Source organism: Salvelinus alpinus, chromosome 12 (assembly GCF_045679555.1).
Source record: "Salvelinus alpinus chromosome 12, SLU_Salpinus.1, whole genome shotgun sequence".
Taxonomy (NCBI): domain Eukaryota; kingdom Metazoa; phylum Chordata; class Actinopteri; order Salmoniformes; family Salmonidae; genus Salvelinus; species Salvelinus alpinus.
Window position 1 is genome coordinate 57,231,659 of NC_092097.1, and position 15,031 is coordinate 57,246,689.

Below are 15,031 nucleotides of genomic sequence, written 5' to 3' on the forward strand. Positions count from 1 at the left end.
ACATTGCCCTTTCCCACCTGGACAAAAGGAACACCTATGTGAGAATGCTATTCATTGACTACAGCTCAGCGTTCAACACCATAGTGCCCTCAAAGCTCATCAATATGCTAAGGACCCTGGGACTAAACACCTCCCTCTGCAACTGGATCCTGGACTTCCTGACGGGCCGCCCCCAGGTGGTGAGGGTAGGTAACAACACATCCGCCACGCTGATCCTCAACACAGGGGCCCCTCAGGGGTGCGTGCTCCATCCACTTCTGTACTCCCTGTTCACTCATGACTGCACGGCCAAGCACGACTCCAACACCATCATTAAGTTTGCTGATGACACAACAGTGGTAGGCCTGATCACCGACAATGATGAGACAGCCTATAGGGAGGAAGTCAGAGACCTGACCGTGTGGTGCCAGGACAACAACCTCTCCCTCAACGTGATCAAGACAAAGGAGATGATTGTGGACTACAGAAAAAGGAGGACAGAGCACACCCCAATTCTCATCGACGAGGCTGTAGTGGAGCAGGTTGAGAGCTTCAAGTTCCTTGGTGTCCACATCACCAACAAACGAACATGGTCCAAACACACCAAGACAGTTGTGAAGAGGGCACGACAAAACCTAGTAGTATTATTTCATATTTGTTTGTTTTTTTGCTATATGCTTCGACTAAAGACATCTCAGTCAACCAACAGCCTATCGACCAAACAATTGACCAGTGGACTAAATGGGGTCAGCCCCTAGTACAATACCAGTTCCTATGTGACCTGTTACCTTTTGAACCCCTTACAGTTGATTTGATTTGATAGTCATATCACTCTTTTGGGAGCAGCTTACCTGTCTCTCAGGTGTTAAGAACAGTCCACGCATTCAACATTTGTCAGCGGGTGTATTAGAGGCGAAGTCAGGTGCAGAAGAGTAGAGTGATGTAAACAGGCAAACTTTATTTTAGTTCCAAAAACCTGAGCACTACATAAATAAAACGCGCTCAAAACACGGAACATCATAAAAGTAAAGCGCGTCATAAAACACCATAATAACAGGAAACAATTACACACAAAACATGATGGGAAACATAAATACGAGTAGATTGAAATGAAAACCAGGTGTGTATGGATACAAGACAAGACAAATGGATATATGAAAAATGGAGCGGCGATGGCTAGAAAGCCGGTGACGCCGAACGCCGCCCCAACAAGGAGAGGAGCCGACTTCGGCGGAAGTCGTGACACCATTTTACAGGAATTAACATACATACAGTGGGGAGAACAAGTATTTGATACACTGCCGATTTTGCAGGTTTTCCTACTTACAAAGCATGTAGAGGTCTGTAATTTTTATCATAGGTACACTTCAACTGTGAGAGACGGAATCTAAAACAAAAATCCAGAAAATCACATTGTATGATTTTTAAGTAATTAATTTGCATTTTATTGCATGACATAAGTATTTGATCACCTACCAACCAGTAAGAATTCCGGCTCTCACAGACCTGTTAGTTTTTCTTTAAGAAGCCCTCCTGTTCTCCACTCATTACCTGTATTAACTGCACCTGTTTGAACTCGTTACCTGTATAAAAGACACCTGTCCACACGCTCAATCAAACAGACTCCAACCTCTCCACAATGGCCAAGACCAGAGAGCTGTGTAAGGACATCAGGGATAAAATTGTAGACCTGCACAAGGCTGGGATGGGCTACGGGACAATAGGCAAGCAGCTTGGTGAGAAGGCAACAACTGTTGGCGCAATTATTAGAAAATGGAAGAAGTTCAAGATGACGGTCAATCACCCTCGGTCTGGGGCTCCATGCAAGATATCACCTCGTGGGGCATCAATGATCATGAGGAAGGTGAGGGATCAGCCCAGAACTACACGGCAGGACCTGGTCAATGACCTGAAGAGAGCTGGGACCACAGTCTCAAAGAAAACCATTAGTAACACACTACGCCGTCATGGATTAAAATCCTGCAGCGCACGCAAGGTCCCCCTGCTCAAGCCAGCGCATGTCCAGGCCCGTCTGAAGTTTGCCAATGACCATCTGGATGATCCAGAGGAGGAATGGGAGAAGGTCATGTGGTCTGATGAGACAAAAATATAACTTTTTGGTCTAAACTCCACTCGCTGTGTTTGGAGGAAGAAGAAGGATGAGTACAACCCCAAGAACCCATCCCAAACGTGAAGCATGGAGGTGGAAACATCATTCTTTGGGGCTGCTTTTCTGCAAAGGGGACAGGACGACTGCACCGTATTGAGGGGAGGATGGATGGGGCCATGTATCGCGAGATCTTGGCCAACAACCTCCTTCCCTCAGTAAGAGCATTGAAGATGGGTCGTGGCTGGGTCTTCCAGCATGACAACGACCCGAAACACACAGCCAGGGCAACTAAGGAGTGGCTCCGTAAGAAGCATCTCAAGGTCCTGAAGTGGTCTAGCCAGTCTCCAGACCTGAATCCAATAGAAAATCTTTGGAGGGAGCTGAAATTACGTATTGCCCAGCGACAGCCCCGAAACCTGAAGGATCTGGAGAAGGTCTGTATGGAGGAGTGGGCCAAAATCCCTGCTGCAGTGTGTGCAAACCTGGTCAAGAACTACAGGAAACGTATGATCTCTGTAATTGCAAACAAAGGTTTCTGTACCAAATATTAAGTTCTGCTTTTCTGATGTATCAAATACTTATGTCATGCAATAAAATGCAAAGGAATTACTTAAAAATCATACAATGTGATTTTCTGGATTTTTGTTTTAGATTCCGTCTCTCACAGTTGAAGTGTACCTATGATAAAAATTACAGACCTCTACATGCTTTGTAAGTAGGAAAACCTGCAAAATCGGCAGTGTATCAAATACTTGTTCTCCCCACTGTATAACCCTTAACCTTTACCCTTTAACATATGCCTTCTCTTCCTCCTGACAGCGACCTGGATGTCGGTGCGATGCGCGATGCTGCCGCCCTGCTGGTGGGTACCCATAACTTCAGCTCCTTCCGAGCCCTGAACTCTGAGACACCGTTTAAAGACCCGGTAAAGACCCTGGAGAAGGCCAGTCTGGAACTCGGAGACGCCTTTGTACACAAACACTTCCACAGGTAACCTCTGACCTCTAACCCCTGACCCTAATCCTAACCCTATTTTGGAGCCTGGGGATGCTTTCGTATACAAAGACATTTCCACAGGTACCCTGACCTCTAACCCCTGACCTTTAACCCTAACGATAGCCCTTACCCTAACTGTGCAATAGCCACAGTGTGTCAGAAAGCCTTTAGTGCCCAACACCATGTTTACATTGGTGGGGATTTGGATTAGTTTAAAAACCCTCCTGAATATTATTAGAATCAATCATCATTTTTCAGATCTGATCATTGTAGTGGCCTCTACCTAGAAGGGGAATAATCCATAATGGAGTTTAGTGGGGGTGTTGGAGAGACCTTTGGTGAACTAAATGGTTTATTCCTCTGGATGGGTTGTTCCTGTACTAAATACCATTTTCATGCCTTAATTATTAACCCCTGAAATATGGGTTGAGAGACGGATGGTATGTATTCAAACCAGTCATATTTATATGTGTTTATTTGTCTTTTATGTGTTTATTTGTACAACATGTTATTGCACCAGATTTAGCTCATTTTCTCTCGGCCCGAGCTCTGTGTACATACACTACATGGCCAAAAGTATATGGACACCTGCCTGCTCATCGAACATCTCATACCATTATCATGGGTGTTAATATGGAGTTGGTCACCCCCCCCCCCCTTTGCTGCTGTAACAGCCTCCACTCTTCTGGGAAGGCTTTCCACTAGATGTCGGAACATTGCTGTGGGGACTTGCTTCCATTCATGCACAAGAGCATTAGTGAGGTTGGGCACTGATGTTGGGTGATTAGGCCTGGCTCGCAGTCTGCATTCCAATTCATCCCAAAAGTGTTCGATGGGGGTTGAGGTGAGGGCTCTGTGCAGGCCAGCAATGTTGTTCCACACCGATTTCAACAAACTATTTCTGTATGTACCTCGCTTTGTGCACGGGGGAATTGTCATGCTGAAACAGGAAAGAGCCTTCCCCAAACTTTTGCCACCAAGTTGGAAGCACAGAATCGTCTAGAATGTAATTGTATGCTGTAGCGTTAAGATTTCCCTTCACTGGAACTAAGAGCCCTGAACCATGAAAAGCAGCCCCAGACCAATATTCCTCCTCCACCAAACTTTACAGTGGGCACTATGCATTCGGGCAGGTAGATTCATAACGTCGGACTGCCAGATGGTGAAGCGTGATTCATCCCCCCACAGAACGCGTTTCCACTGCTCCAGAGACCAATGGCGGTGAGCTTTACACCACTCCAGCCGACGCTTGGCATTGCGCATGGTGATCTTAGGCTTGTGTGCAGCTGCTCGGCCATGAAGCTCCCCGACTAACAGTTATTGTGCTGACGTTGCTTCCAGAGGCAGTTTGGAACTTGGTAGTGAGTGATGCAACAGTCGGCGTTCCTGTTCTGTGAGCTTATGTGGCCTACCACTTTGAAATCATTGAAGATAACATACAATAAAGTCTGGGACTTATTTCCGTTGTGGTCCTCGTGAAACAAGATCCAACACGGTTGAACACAGTATGACAGAGAGATAATAAAACATAAAAACAAAAGAAGAAGAACGTCTATCTCATCACTGCAGTGACATCGTAGGGTACATTTCATATGGGCACAGCAGACATCAAACCATTTTTTACTTTCTTTTTAAAGTATTGGCTGCGTGCTCGGTTTTTATACACCTATCAGCAACGGGCGTGGCTGAAATAGCAGAATCCACCCATTTGAAGGGGTGTTTATATACTTTTGGCCATGTAGTGTATTTCATAAAGGTCCCTATAGTAAGAAACAGGGGAAGCCTGCTTGTGAATTATTGATAAGCCCAAAGGTTTCGCCACACTTTTAGTACGGTGGTGTACAATGATATAGAGTAGTGGTAGGAGAGTATGAAGAGCACTGGAGAGACAGGGCAGGACAGGGCAAGACGGGACAGGAGGAGATTACACAAGGATCAGAGGAGTTCCAGAGGAGGAGAGCTTCTAGAATGTTGTTGCGGTTCTAGAATGTTGTTGCGGTTCTAGAATGTTGTTGCTGTTCTATAATGTCGTTGCTGTTCTAGAATGTCGCTGCTGTTCTAGAATGTTGTTGCTGTTCTAGAATGTTGTTGCTGTTCTAGAATGTTGTTGTGGTTCTAGAATGTCGTTGCTGTTCTAGAATGTCGTTGCTGTTCTAGAATGTCGTTGCTGTTCTAGAAGGTCGTTGCGGTTCTAGAATGTCGTTGCGGTTCTAGAATGTCATTGCTGTTCGATAATGTCGTTGCTGTTCTAGAATGTCGTTGCGGTTCTAGAATGTTGTTGCGGTTCTAGAATGTCGTTGCGGTTCTAGAATGTCGTTGCTGTTCTATAATGTCGTCGGATGTTCTAGAATTTTTTGTTTTATGTTCACTTTCCACAGCAACACAAACTCCGATACAGACACAAGCACAGACACCAGTCTAATCCTGCATGTGAAACAGATGCTTTCTGTTCTTTATTCTGTTCTTGTAATATTGAGAAATAGTTTTGACATAAAACCTACTCTAAATTGTATTCCTGTTCCCATTCAGTTTGTCAGTGTTCCGTTTGCCAACATGTTATAACACACACACACATTATGTTCTTCTATCCCGTATACCCAAAATTCATTTCCATTGAAAATCCTATTTTCTCTAACCTTTAACCCTAACATTAACCTTAACCCAGACCATAAACCTAACCACTAACCCCTGACATGTCATCATCAGACAGCAGCATTGACATTCATTTGCATGTGACCCAGTTCTCAGTGTAGCACCTAAAATGACTCCCTATTCTATTCCCTATCCCCTATTCCCTATTATATCCCCTATTCCCTATCCCCTATTCTATTCCCTATCCCCTATTCCCTATTATATCCCCTATTCCCTATCCCCTATTCTATTCCCTATCCCCTATTCTATCTCCTATTCCCTATCCCCTATTCTATCCCCTATATAGAATATATATAGAATGACTCCCTATTCTATCCCCTATTCTATTCCCTATTCTATCCCCTATTCTATCCCCTATTCTATTCCCTATTCCAGTGGTTCCCAAACTTTTTATAGTCCCGTACCCCTTTTAACATTCAACCTCCAGCTTTAGCTCCTTCAGTACAGATACCAACACATCTTGACCACCAAAGTCCATTTGATGTCACAAAGCTGTCCAGTACTTAAAAAAATATCCTCTCATGTTGTCCTGGTTTCCAGAAGAGGATGTCTTCCTTAATTGACCCCCCATAAACGTAACGGACATGTACCAGGAGCTGTGCCAGGCCCGCCACGTCTGTTGACTCATCCAGCTGTAACGCATATAATTCACTGGCTTGTATGCAAAGCAGTAATTGTTTCAAAACATCTCCTGCCAGGTCACTGATGTGTCGTGAAACAGTGTTGTTTGATGAAGGTGTTGTCTGTGTAGTTTTTTTGGCCTTTCCCCCAAGTACATGTACAATTGGTAGTAGCAGTACTATCAGTAGAGCTGGTAGTAGCAGTAGAGCTGGTAGTAGCAGTACTATCAGTAGAGCTGGTAGTAGCAGTAGAGCTGGTAGTAGCAGTGCTATCAGTAGAGCTGGTAGTAGCAGTGCTATCAGTAGAGCTGGTAGTAGCAGTACTATCAGTAGAGCTGGTAGTATCAGTAGAGCTGGTAGTAGCAGTACTAACAGTAGAGCTGGTAGTACCAGTACTATCAGTAGAGCTGGTAGTAGCAGTACTAACAGTAGAGCTGGTAGTAGCAGTACTATCAGTAGAGCTGGTAGTAGCAGTACTATCAGTAGAGCTGGTAGTAGCAGTACTATCAGTAGAGCTGGTAGTAGCAGTCCTATCAGTAGAGCTGGTAGTAGCAGTCCTATCAGTAGAGCTGGTAGTAGCAGTACTATCAGTAGAGCTGGTAGTAGCAGTACTATCAGTAGAGCTGGTAGTAGCAGTACTAACAGTAGAGCTGGTAGTAGCAGTACTACCAGTAGAGCTGGTAGTAGCAGTACTATCAGTAGAGCTGGTAGTAGCAGTACTATCAGTAGAGCTGGTAGTAGCAGTCCTATCGGTAGAGCTGGTAGTAGCAGTCCTATCGGTAGAGCTGGTAGTAGCAGTCCTATCGGTAGAGCTGGTAGTAGCAGTACTATCGGTAGAGCTGGTAGTAGCAGTCCTATCAGTAGAGCTGGTAATAGCAGTACTATCAGTAGAGCTGGTAGTAGCAGTACTAACAGTAGAGCTGGTAGTAGCAGTACTATCAGTAGAGCTGGTAGTAGCAGTACTAACAGTAGAGCTGGTAGTAGCAGTACTATCAGTAGAGCTGGTAGTAGCAGTACTATCAGTAGAGCTGGTAGTAGCAGTACTATCAGTAGAGCTGGTAGTAGCAGTACTATCAGTAGAGCTGGTAGTAGCAGTACTATCAGTAGAGCTGGTAGTAGCAGTACTATCAGTAGAGCTGGTAGTAGCAGTACTATCAGTAGAGCTGGTAGTAGCAGTACTATCAGTAGAGCTGGTAGTAGCAGTACTATCAGTAGAGCTGGTAGTAGCAGTACTATCAGTAGAGCTGGTAGTAGCAGTACTATCAGTAGAGCTGGTAGTAGCAGTAGAGCTGGTAGCAGCAGTCCTATCAGTAGAGCTGGTAGTAGCAGTACTATCAGTAGAGCTGGTTGTAGCAGTACTATCAGTAGAGCTGGTAGTAGTAGTAGAGCTGGTAGTAGCAGTACTATCAGTAGAGCTGGTAGTAGCAGTAGAGCTGGTAGCAGCAGTCCTATCAGTAGAGCTGGTAGTAGCAGTACTATCAGTAGAGCTGGTAATAGCAGTACTATCAGTAGAGCTGGTAATAGCAGTACTATCAGTAGAGCTGGTAGTAGAAGTACAATCAGTAGAGCTGGTAGTAGCAGTACTATCAGTAGAGCTGGTAGCAGCAGTCCTATCAGAGCTGGTAGTAGCAGTACTATCAGTAGAGCTGGTAGTAGCAGTACTATCAGTAGAGCTGGTAGTAGCAGTAGAGCTGGTAGTAGCAGTACTATCAGTAGAGCTGGTAGTAGCAGTCCTAGCAGTAGAGCTGGTAGTAGCAGTACTATCAGTAGAGCTGGTAGTAGCAGTACTATCAGTAGAGCTGGTAGTAGCAGTACTATCAGTAGAGCTGGTAGTAGCAGTACTTTCAGTAGAGCTGGTAGTAGCAGTACTTTCAGTAGAGCTGGTAGTATCAGTCCTATCAGTAGAGCTGGTAGTATCAGTCCTATCAGTAGAGCTGGTAGTAGCAGTACTATCAGTAGAGCTGATAGTAGCAGTCCTATCAGTAGAGCTGGTAGTAGCAGTACTATCAGTAGAGCTGGTAGTAGCAGTACTATCAGTAGAGCTGGTAGTAGCAGTACTATCAGTAGAGCTGGTAGTAGCAGTAGAGCTGGTAGTAGCAGTAGAGCTGGTAGTAGCAGTCCTATCAGTAGAGCTGGTAGTAGCATTACTATCAGTAGAGCTGGTAGTAGCAGTTCTATCAGTAGAGCTGGTAGTAGCAGTCCTATCAGTAGAGCTGGTAATAGCAGTACTATCAGTAGAGCTGGTAGTAGCAGTACTATCAGTAGAGCTGGTAGTAGCAGTACTAATAGTAGAGCTGGTAGTAGCAGTACTATCAGTAGAGCTGGTAGTAGCAGTACTATCCGTAGAGCTGGTAATAGCAGTACTATCAGTAGAGCTGGTAGTAGCAGTAGAGCTGGTAGTAGCAGTACTTTCAGTAGAGCTGGTAGTAGCAGTACTATCCGTAGAGCTGGTAGTAGCAGTACTTTCAGTAGAGCTGGTAGTAGCAGTAGAGCTGGTAGTAGCAGTACTATCAGTAGAGCTGGTAGTAGCAGTACTATCAGTAGAGCTGGTAGTAGCAGTACTATCAGTAGAGCTGGTAGTAGCAGTACTATCAGTAGAGCTGGTAGTAGCAGTACTATCAGTAGAGCTGGTAGTAGCAGTCCTATCAGTAGAGCTGGTAGTAGCAGTCCTATCAGTAGAGCTGGTAGTAGCAGTCCTATCAGTAGAGCTGGTAGTAGCAGTCCTATCAGTAGAGCTGGTAGTAGCAGTACTATCAGTAGAGCTGGTAGTAGTAGTACTATCAGTAGAGCTGGTAGTATCAGTAGAGCTGGTAGTATCAGTAGAGCTGGTAGTAGCAGTCCTATTAGTAGAGCTGGTAGTAGCAGTACTATCAGTAGAGCTGGTAGTAGCAGTCCTATCAGTAGAGCTGGTAGTAGCAGTACTATCAGTAGAGCTGGTAGTAGCAGTAGAGCTGGTAGTAGCAGTACTATCAGTAGAGCTGGTAGTAGCAGTACTATCCGTAGAGCTGGTAGTAGCAGTACTATCCGTAGAGCTGGTAGTAGCAGTACTATCAGTAGAGCTGGTAGTAGCAGTACTATCAGTAGAGCTGGTAGTAGCAGTACTATTAGTAGAGCTGGTAGTAGCAGTACTATCAGTAGAGCTGGTAGTAGCAGTACTATCAGTAGAGCTGGTAGTACCAGTACTATCAGTAGAGCTGGTAGTAGCAGTACTATCAGTAGAGCTGGTAGTAGCAGTACTATTAGTAGAGCTGGTAGTAGCAGTCCTATCAGTAGAGCTGGTAGTATCAGTAGAGCTGGTAGTAGCAGTACTATCAGTAGAGCTGGTAGTAGCAGTACTATCAGTAGAGCTGGTAGTAGCAGTACTATCAGTAGAGCTGGTAGTAGCAGTACTATCAGTAGAGCTGGTAGTAGCAGTACTATCAGTAGAGCTGGTAGTAGCAGTACTATCAGTAGAGCTGGTAGTAGCAGTACTATCAGTAGAGCTGGTAGTAGCAGTACTATCAGTAGAGCTGGTAGTAGCAGTAGAGCTGGTAGTAGCAGTAGAGCTGGTACGAGCAGTACTATCAGTAGAGCTGGTAGTAGCAGTAGAGCTGTTAGTAGCAGTACTATCAGTAGAGCTGGTAGTAGCAGTACTATCGGTAGAGCTGGTAGTAGCAGTCCTATCAGTAGAGCTGGTAGTAGCAGTACTATCAGTAGAGCTGGTAGTAGCAGTACTATCAGTAGAGCTGGTAGTAGCAGTCCTATCAGTAGAGCTGGTAGTAGCAGTACTATCAGTAGAGCTGGTAGTAGCAGTCCTATCAGTAGAGCTGGTAATAGCAGTACTATCAGTAGAGCTGGTAGTAGCAGTACTATCAGTAGAGCTGGTAGTAGCAGTACTATCGGTAGAGCTGGTAGTAGCAGTACTATCGGTAGAGCTGGTAGTAGCAGTACTATCAGTAGAGCTGGTAGGAGCAGTACTATCAGTAGAGCTGGTAGTAGCAGTACTATCAGTAGAGCTGGTAGTAGCAGTACTATCAGTAGATAGTAGTAGTAGTAGCTGGTAGTATGTGTCTCTATGGATTCATACCAGCTCTACTTTTTTATTTATCAATTTTCCAGCAAACGGAATGAGCAGCAGCTACATAACAGTGGAATTCCCGCGAGAGAGTAACGGTTAATGTGATTGGATGTTCATTATTTGACTAGGCTACCTGTATTGTGTTGTTATTTTGCTGAACACTAGATGGTTTAATTTTATTTCTGACAGGGAAACGAGGATACTTTTTATTTTTAAATTTAAAATTAATTTTAATTTGACCTTTATTTAACAAGGCAAGTCAGTTAAGAACAAATTCTTATTTACAATGACGGCCTAGGAACAGTGGGTTAACTACCTTGTTCAGGGGCAGAACGACAGATTTTTACCTTGTCAGCTCGGGGATTCGATCTTGCAACCTTTCGGTTACTAGTACAACGCTCTAACCACTAGGCCACGCTGCCGCCCCAAATGTATAGTCCTGTTGGAAAATATTATTGGACTGTTTGAAAATGTGAAGAATTTAATTTTTTATTTTTTTATTTCAAATGTGAATCACATTTTTATTTGGCGTACCCCCGGCGGCCCTACCCCTGGGGGGACCAGGTATACACCAGTTTGGGAATATCTGGTCTACCGTATCAAAAGCTTTGGCCAAGTCAATAAAAATAGCAACACAACATTGCTTAGAATCAAGGACAATGGTGACATCATTTAGTACCTTTAAGGTTGCAGTGACACATCCATAACCTGAGCGGTGACCAACTGAATAAAGTAGTTCATTTTAGCCAATCGGTTCCCTTGGCAGCTTCTTCCCAAGAATCTCAGCATATTACTTAGCAACAACAACAACACTTCACCCTCCATTTTTTTTTCTGAATAAGAATATGTAATTAATTAATTTTTGACGGTTTGCCCGAGGAGGTCTTAGTCCCGCAATTTTACATCTAGCTAAGTAGTTTAGTGGTGGAAGGAGAGGTATTTCTGACGTTTGATAACGTACACCAATACTTCATTATATCTCTAAGCCAGAGATAGCCACTTCATAATAAAGAGAAGCTAACCAGCTTGTGAAACACTAAATACAACGATCCTTCAATAAAAAAGGTAGCTAACTACTGTAGTAACATTATTTTATCACAATTAACCAGTTTTAATGAAGCAGCAACTGTCTGTTCTGCCTTGTGTCAGTGCAGTATGGAGTCAGCTCAGCTGCTGAATGTAGAGGTGCCCAAGACACGTGGGGGGAGGTGTTGTGGGAGATGATTGGTTGGTAGTTTAGGACGATTAAGCCAATGAGTGATGTGGGGTGAGAATGGGGGAAAAATAGATACAGTTGCATATCGGGGTATTATTTTTGACGATATATCGTAAATCTTTTTGACAATATCGCGTTATTTATTTTGAGGTAGTCGGCTGTACCTCCAGTATTTTTCCTTCATAGCTTATTCTCCATCTTCTTTTTTAAATAGGAGGGGGGGGGCGATTTTCTCATGAGCACTATGTTTGAAACATCGAATCACAAAAGTACAGTATTGTATTGCAATACATATAGAATCGTGAGTATCGCAATACATATAGAATCGTGAGTATCGCAATACATATAGAATCGTGAGTATCGCAATACATATAGAATTGTGAGTATCGCAATACATATTGTGTCGGCACCTAACTATCGTGATAATATTGCATTGTGAGGTCCCTGGCATTTCCCAGCACTATGACTAATATGACGGGAGATTCTCCCAGCCCTATGACTAATATGACGGGAGATTCTCCGAGGCCTATGACTAATATGACGGGAGATTCTCCCAGCCCTATGACTAATATGACGGGAGATTCTCCCAGCACTATGACTAACATGACGGGAGATTCACCCAGCACTATGACTAATATGACGGGAGATTCACCCAGCCCTATGACTAATATGACGGGAGATTCTCCCAGCACTATGACTAACATGACGGGAGATTCACCCAGCACTATGACTAATATGACGGGAGATTCACCCAGCCCTATGACTAATATGACGGGAGATTCTCCCAGCCCTATGACTAATATGATGGGAGATTCTCCCAGCCCTATGACTAATATGACGGGAGATTCTCCCAGCACTATGACTAATATGACGGGAGATTCTCCCAGCCCTATGACTAATATGACGGGAGATTCTCCCAGCCCTATGACTAATATGACGGGAGATTCTCCCAGCCCTATGACTAATATGACGGGAGATTCTCCCAGCCCTATGACTGATATGACGGGAGATTCTCCCAGCCCTATGACTAATATGACGGGAGATTCTCCCAGCACTATGACTGATATGACGGGAGATTCTCCCAGCCCTATGACTACTATGACGGGAGATTCTCCCAGCACTATGACTAATATGACGGGAGATTCTCCCAGCCCTATGACTAATATGACGGGAGATTCTCCCAGCCCTATGACTAATATGACGGGAGATTCTCCCAGCCCTATATGCTTTCAGTCTGCAGGGAGAGATGGCAGAAGAGCAGAGGTTCACACACACACACACACACACACACACACACACACACACACACACACACACACACACAGAGAGGATGCTGCCTGCTGACGTTTATACTACGTCAAAAACATTGACTCACAGCAACGAGCGAGAAGCAGATCAGATAATGAATGAATGGGCACCATTTACTAAATGCTCACACACACATACACACACACACACACACACACACCATATTTCTCTCCCTGCAGATTAAGACTGAAATACCACTAAAATAGGTAATTAGTCTAAACCCACCTATTTAGCCATTTTTAGGAGCCCTGTATCCTTGACCATCAGATCAGATACAGAGCATTCGGAAAGTATTCAGACCCCTTGACTTTTTCCACATTTTGTTACGTTACAGCCTCATTCTAAAATTGATTAAATTGTCCCCCCCCCCCCTCATCAATCTACACACAATACCCCATAGTGACAAAGCAAAAACATTGTTTTTAGAAATGTGTGCAAATTTATATAAAAAAAAAACAATGGAAATATCGCATAAGTATTCAGACCCTTTACTCAGTACTTTGTTGAAGCACCTTTGGCAGCGATTACAACCTCGAGTCTTCTTGGGTATGATGCTACAAGCTTGGCACAACTGTATTTGGGGAGTTTCTCCCATTATTCTCTGCAGATCCTCTCAACCTCTGTCAGGTTGGATGGGGAGCGTTGCTGCACAGCTATTTTCAGGTCTCTCCAGAGATGTTCGATCGGGTTCAAGTCCGGGCTCTGGTTGGGCCACTCAAGGACATTCAGAGACTTGTCCTGAAGCCACTCCTGCGTTGTCTTGGTTGTGTGCTTAGGGTCGTTGTCCTGTTGGAAGGTGAATCTTCGCCCCAGTCTGAGGACCTGAGTGCTCTGGAGCAGATTTTCATCAAGGATCTCTCTGTACTTTGCTCCTTTCATCTTTCCCTCGATCCTGACTAGTCTCCCAGTCCCTGCAGCTGAACAACATCCCCACAGCATGATGCATGATGCTGCCATCACCGTAGGGATGGTGCCAGGTTTCTTCCAGACGTGACGCTTGGCGTTCAGGTCAAGCGGGAAGCAAATCAGATAATGAATGAATGGGCACCATTACTCAATGCTCTCTCACACACACACACACACACACACACACACACACACACACACACACACACACACACACACACACACACACACACACACACACACACACACACACACACACACACACACACACACACCATATTTCTCTCCCTGCAGACTAACACTGGAATACCACTTAAAAAGGTAATTAGACTAAACCCACATTAGCCATTATTAGGAGCCTTATATCCTTGTGACCATCAGATACAGTATTACACCTGACAATCAGTCCAGGGGTAGACATTGTTGCTGTGATGTTGACACAATGTTTTAAGACAACAGTTACCACACCTCCAGGCTTGTGGTACGATGATGTCATTACTGGTGTTGTTTTACTGTCTGTCTCCGTCTCTGTCTGTCTCTGTCTCTCTCTCTCTCTGCAATATTTTAAATGTCTGTTGTCTTCTTGCAGAGATATTCAGTTCTGGGAGCTCACCTTCAAAAGCAGATCCTTCCTCTACAAACAGGTACGTTGTATTCCAGCGTCACCGCCAGCCTGAGTGCTGATCGCCATCCGTTGGTGAATATTAGTGGTGCCGGTACCGTGGTAATAAAAACCATGATTATTATGCATCAGTGGTGCATGTGAACCCAGACAGTGTTACTCCTCTGCTTTGTTAAAGGTGCGTAGGATGACAGGGGCTCTGGTGGCAGTTGGCCAGGGACAGATGTCTGTCTCTGGGGTGAAGGAATTACTGGAGGCCCAGGACTCTCAGGCCTACCCACACAAGCTCACATCACCCCCAGAAGGACTCTTCCTCACCAGGGTGGAGTACGACCGGTCAGGTAAGCCTCACCTAACTCTCCAGTGTGTGTCTGAAAACTTTATTAGTAGCAGTCAAAATCAATTGCACTTCTCTTGATTCCTCGCATTCTCTCTCCTCACCTCCTTCTCAAAACCCATTGGATTAGAAGGTTAGAGGGGTAGGTCAAAGGGGAGCCAATGAGAAGGAGGTGAGGAGAGAAGACGTGAGGAATCAAGGAAGTGCAATTGAGATTCTCCCCATGTT

The 15,031-nt window shown here is 44.6% G+C and overlaps 1 protein-coding gene across 3 annotated transcripts in view; it reads left to right on the top strand.

The window, feature by feature from the left end:
* The window catches only part of pusl1 (pseudouridine synthase like 1), a 46,142-nt gene that overhangs the window by 29,327 nt on the left and 1,784 nt on the right, over positions 1–15,031 (top strand). For all 3 annotated transcript variants that reach the window (XM_071336917.1, XM_071336919.1, XM_071336918.1), the window contains 3 exons: positions 2,909–3,079; positions 14,434–14,488; positions 14,645–14,807. In XM_071336917.1, coding sequence (XP_071193018.1) covers positions 2,909–3,079; positions 14,434–14,488; positions 14,645–14,807 — 389 coding nt within the window. The remainder of the gene's footprint in view (positions 1–2,908; positions 3,080–14,433; positions 14,489–14,644; positions 14,808–15,031) is intronic.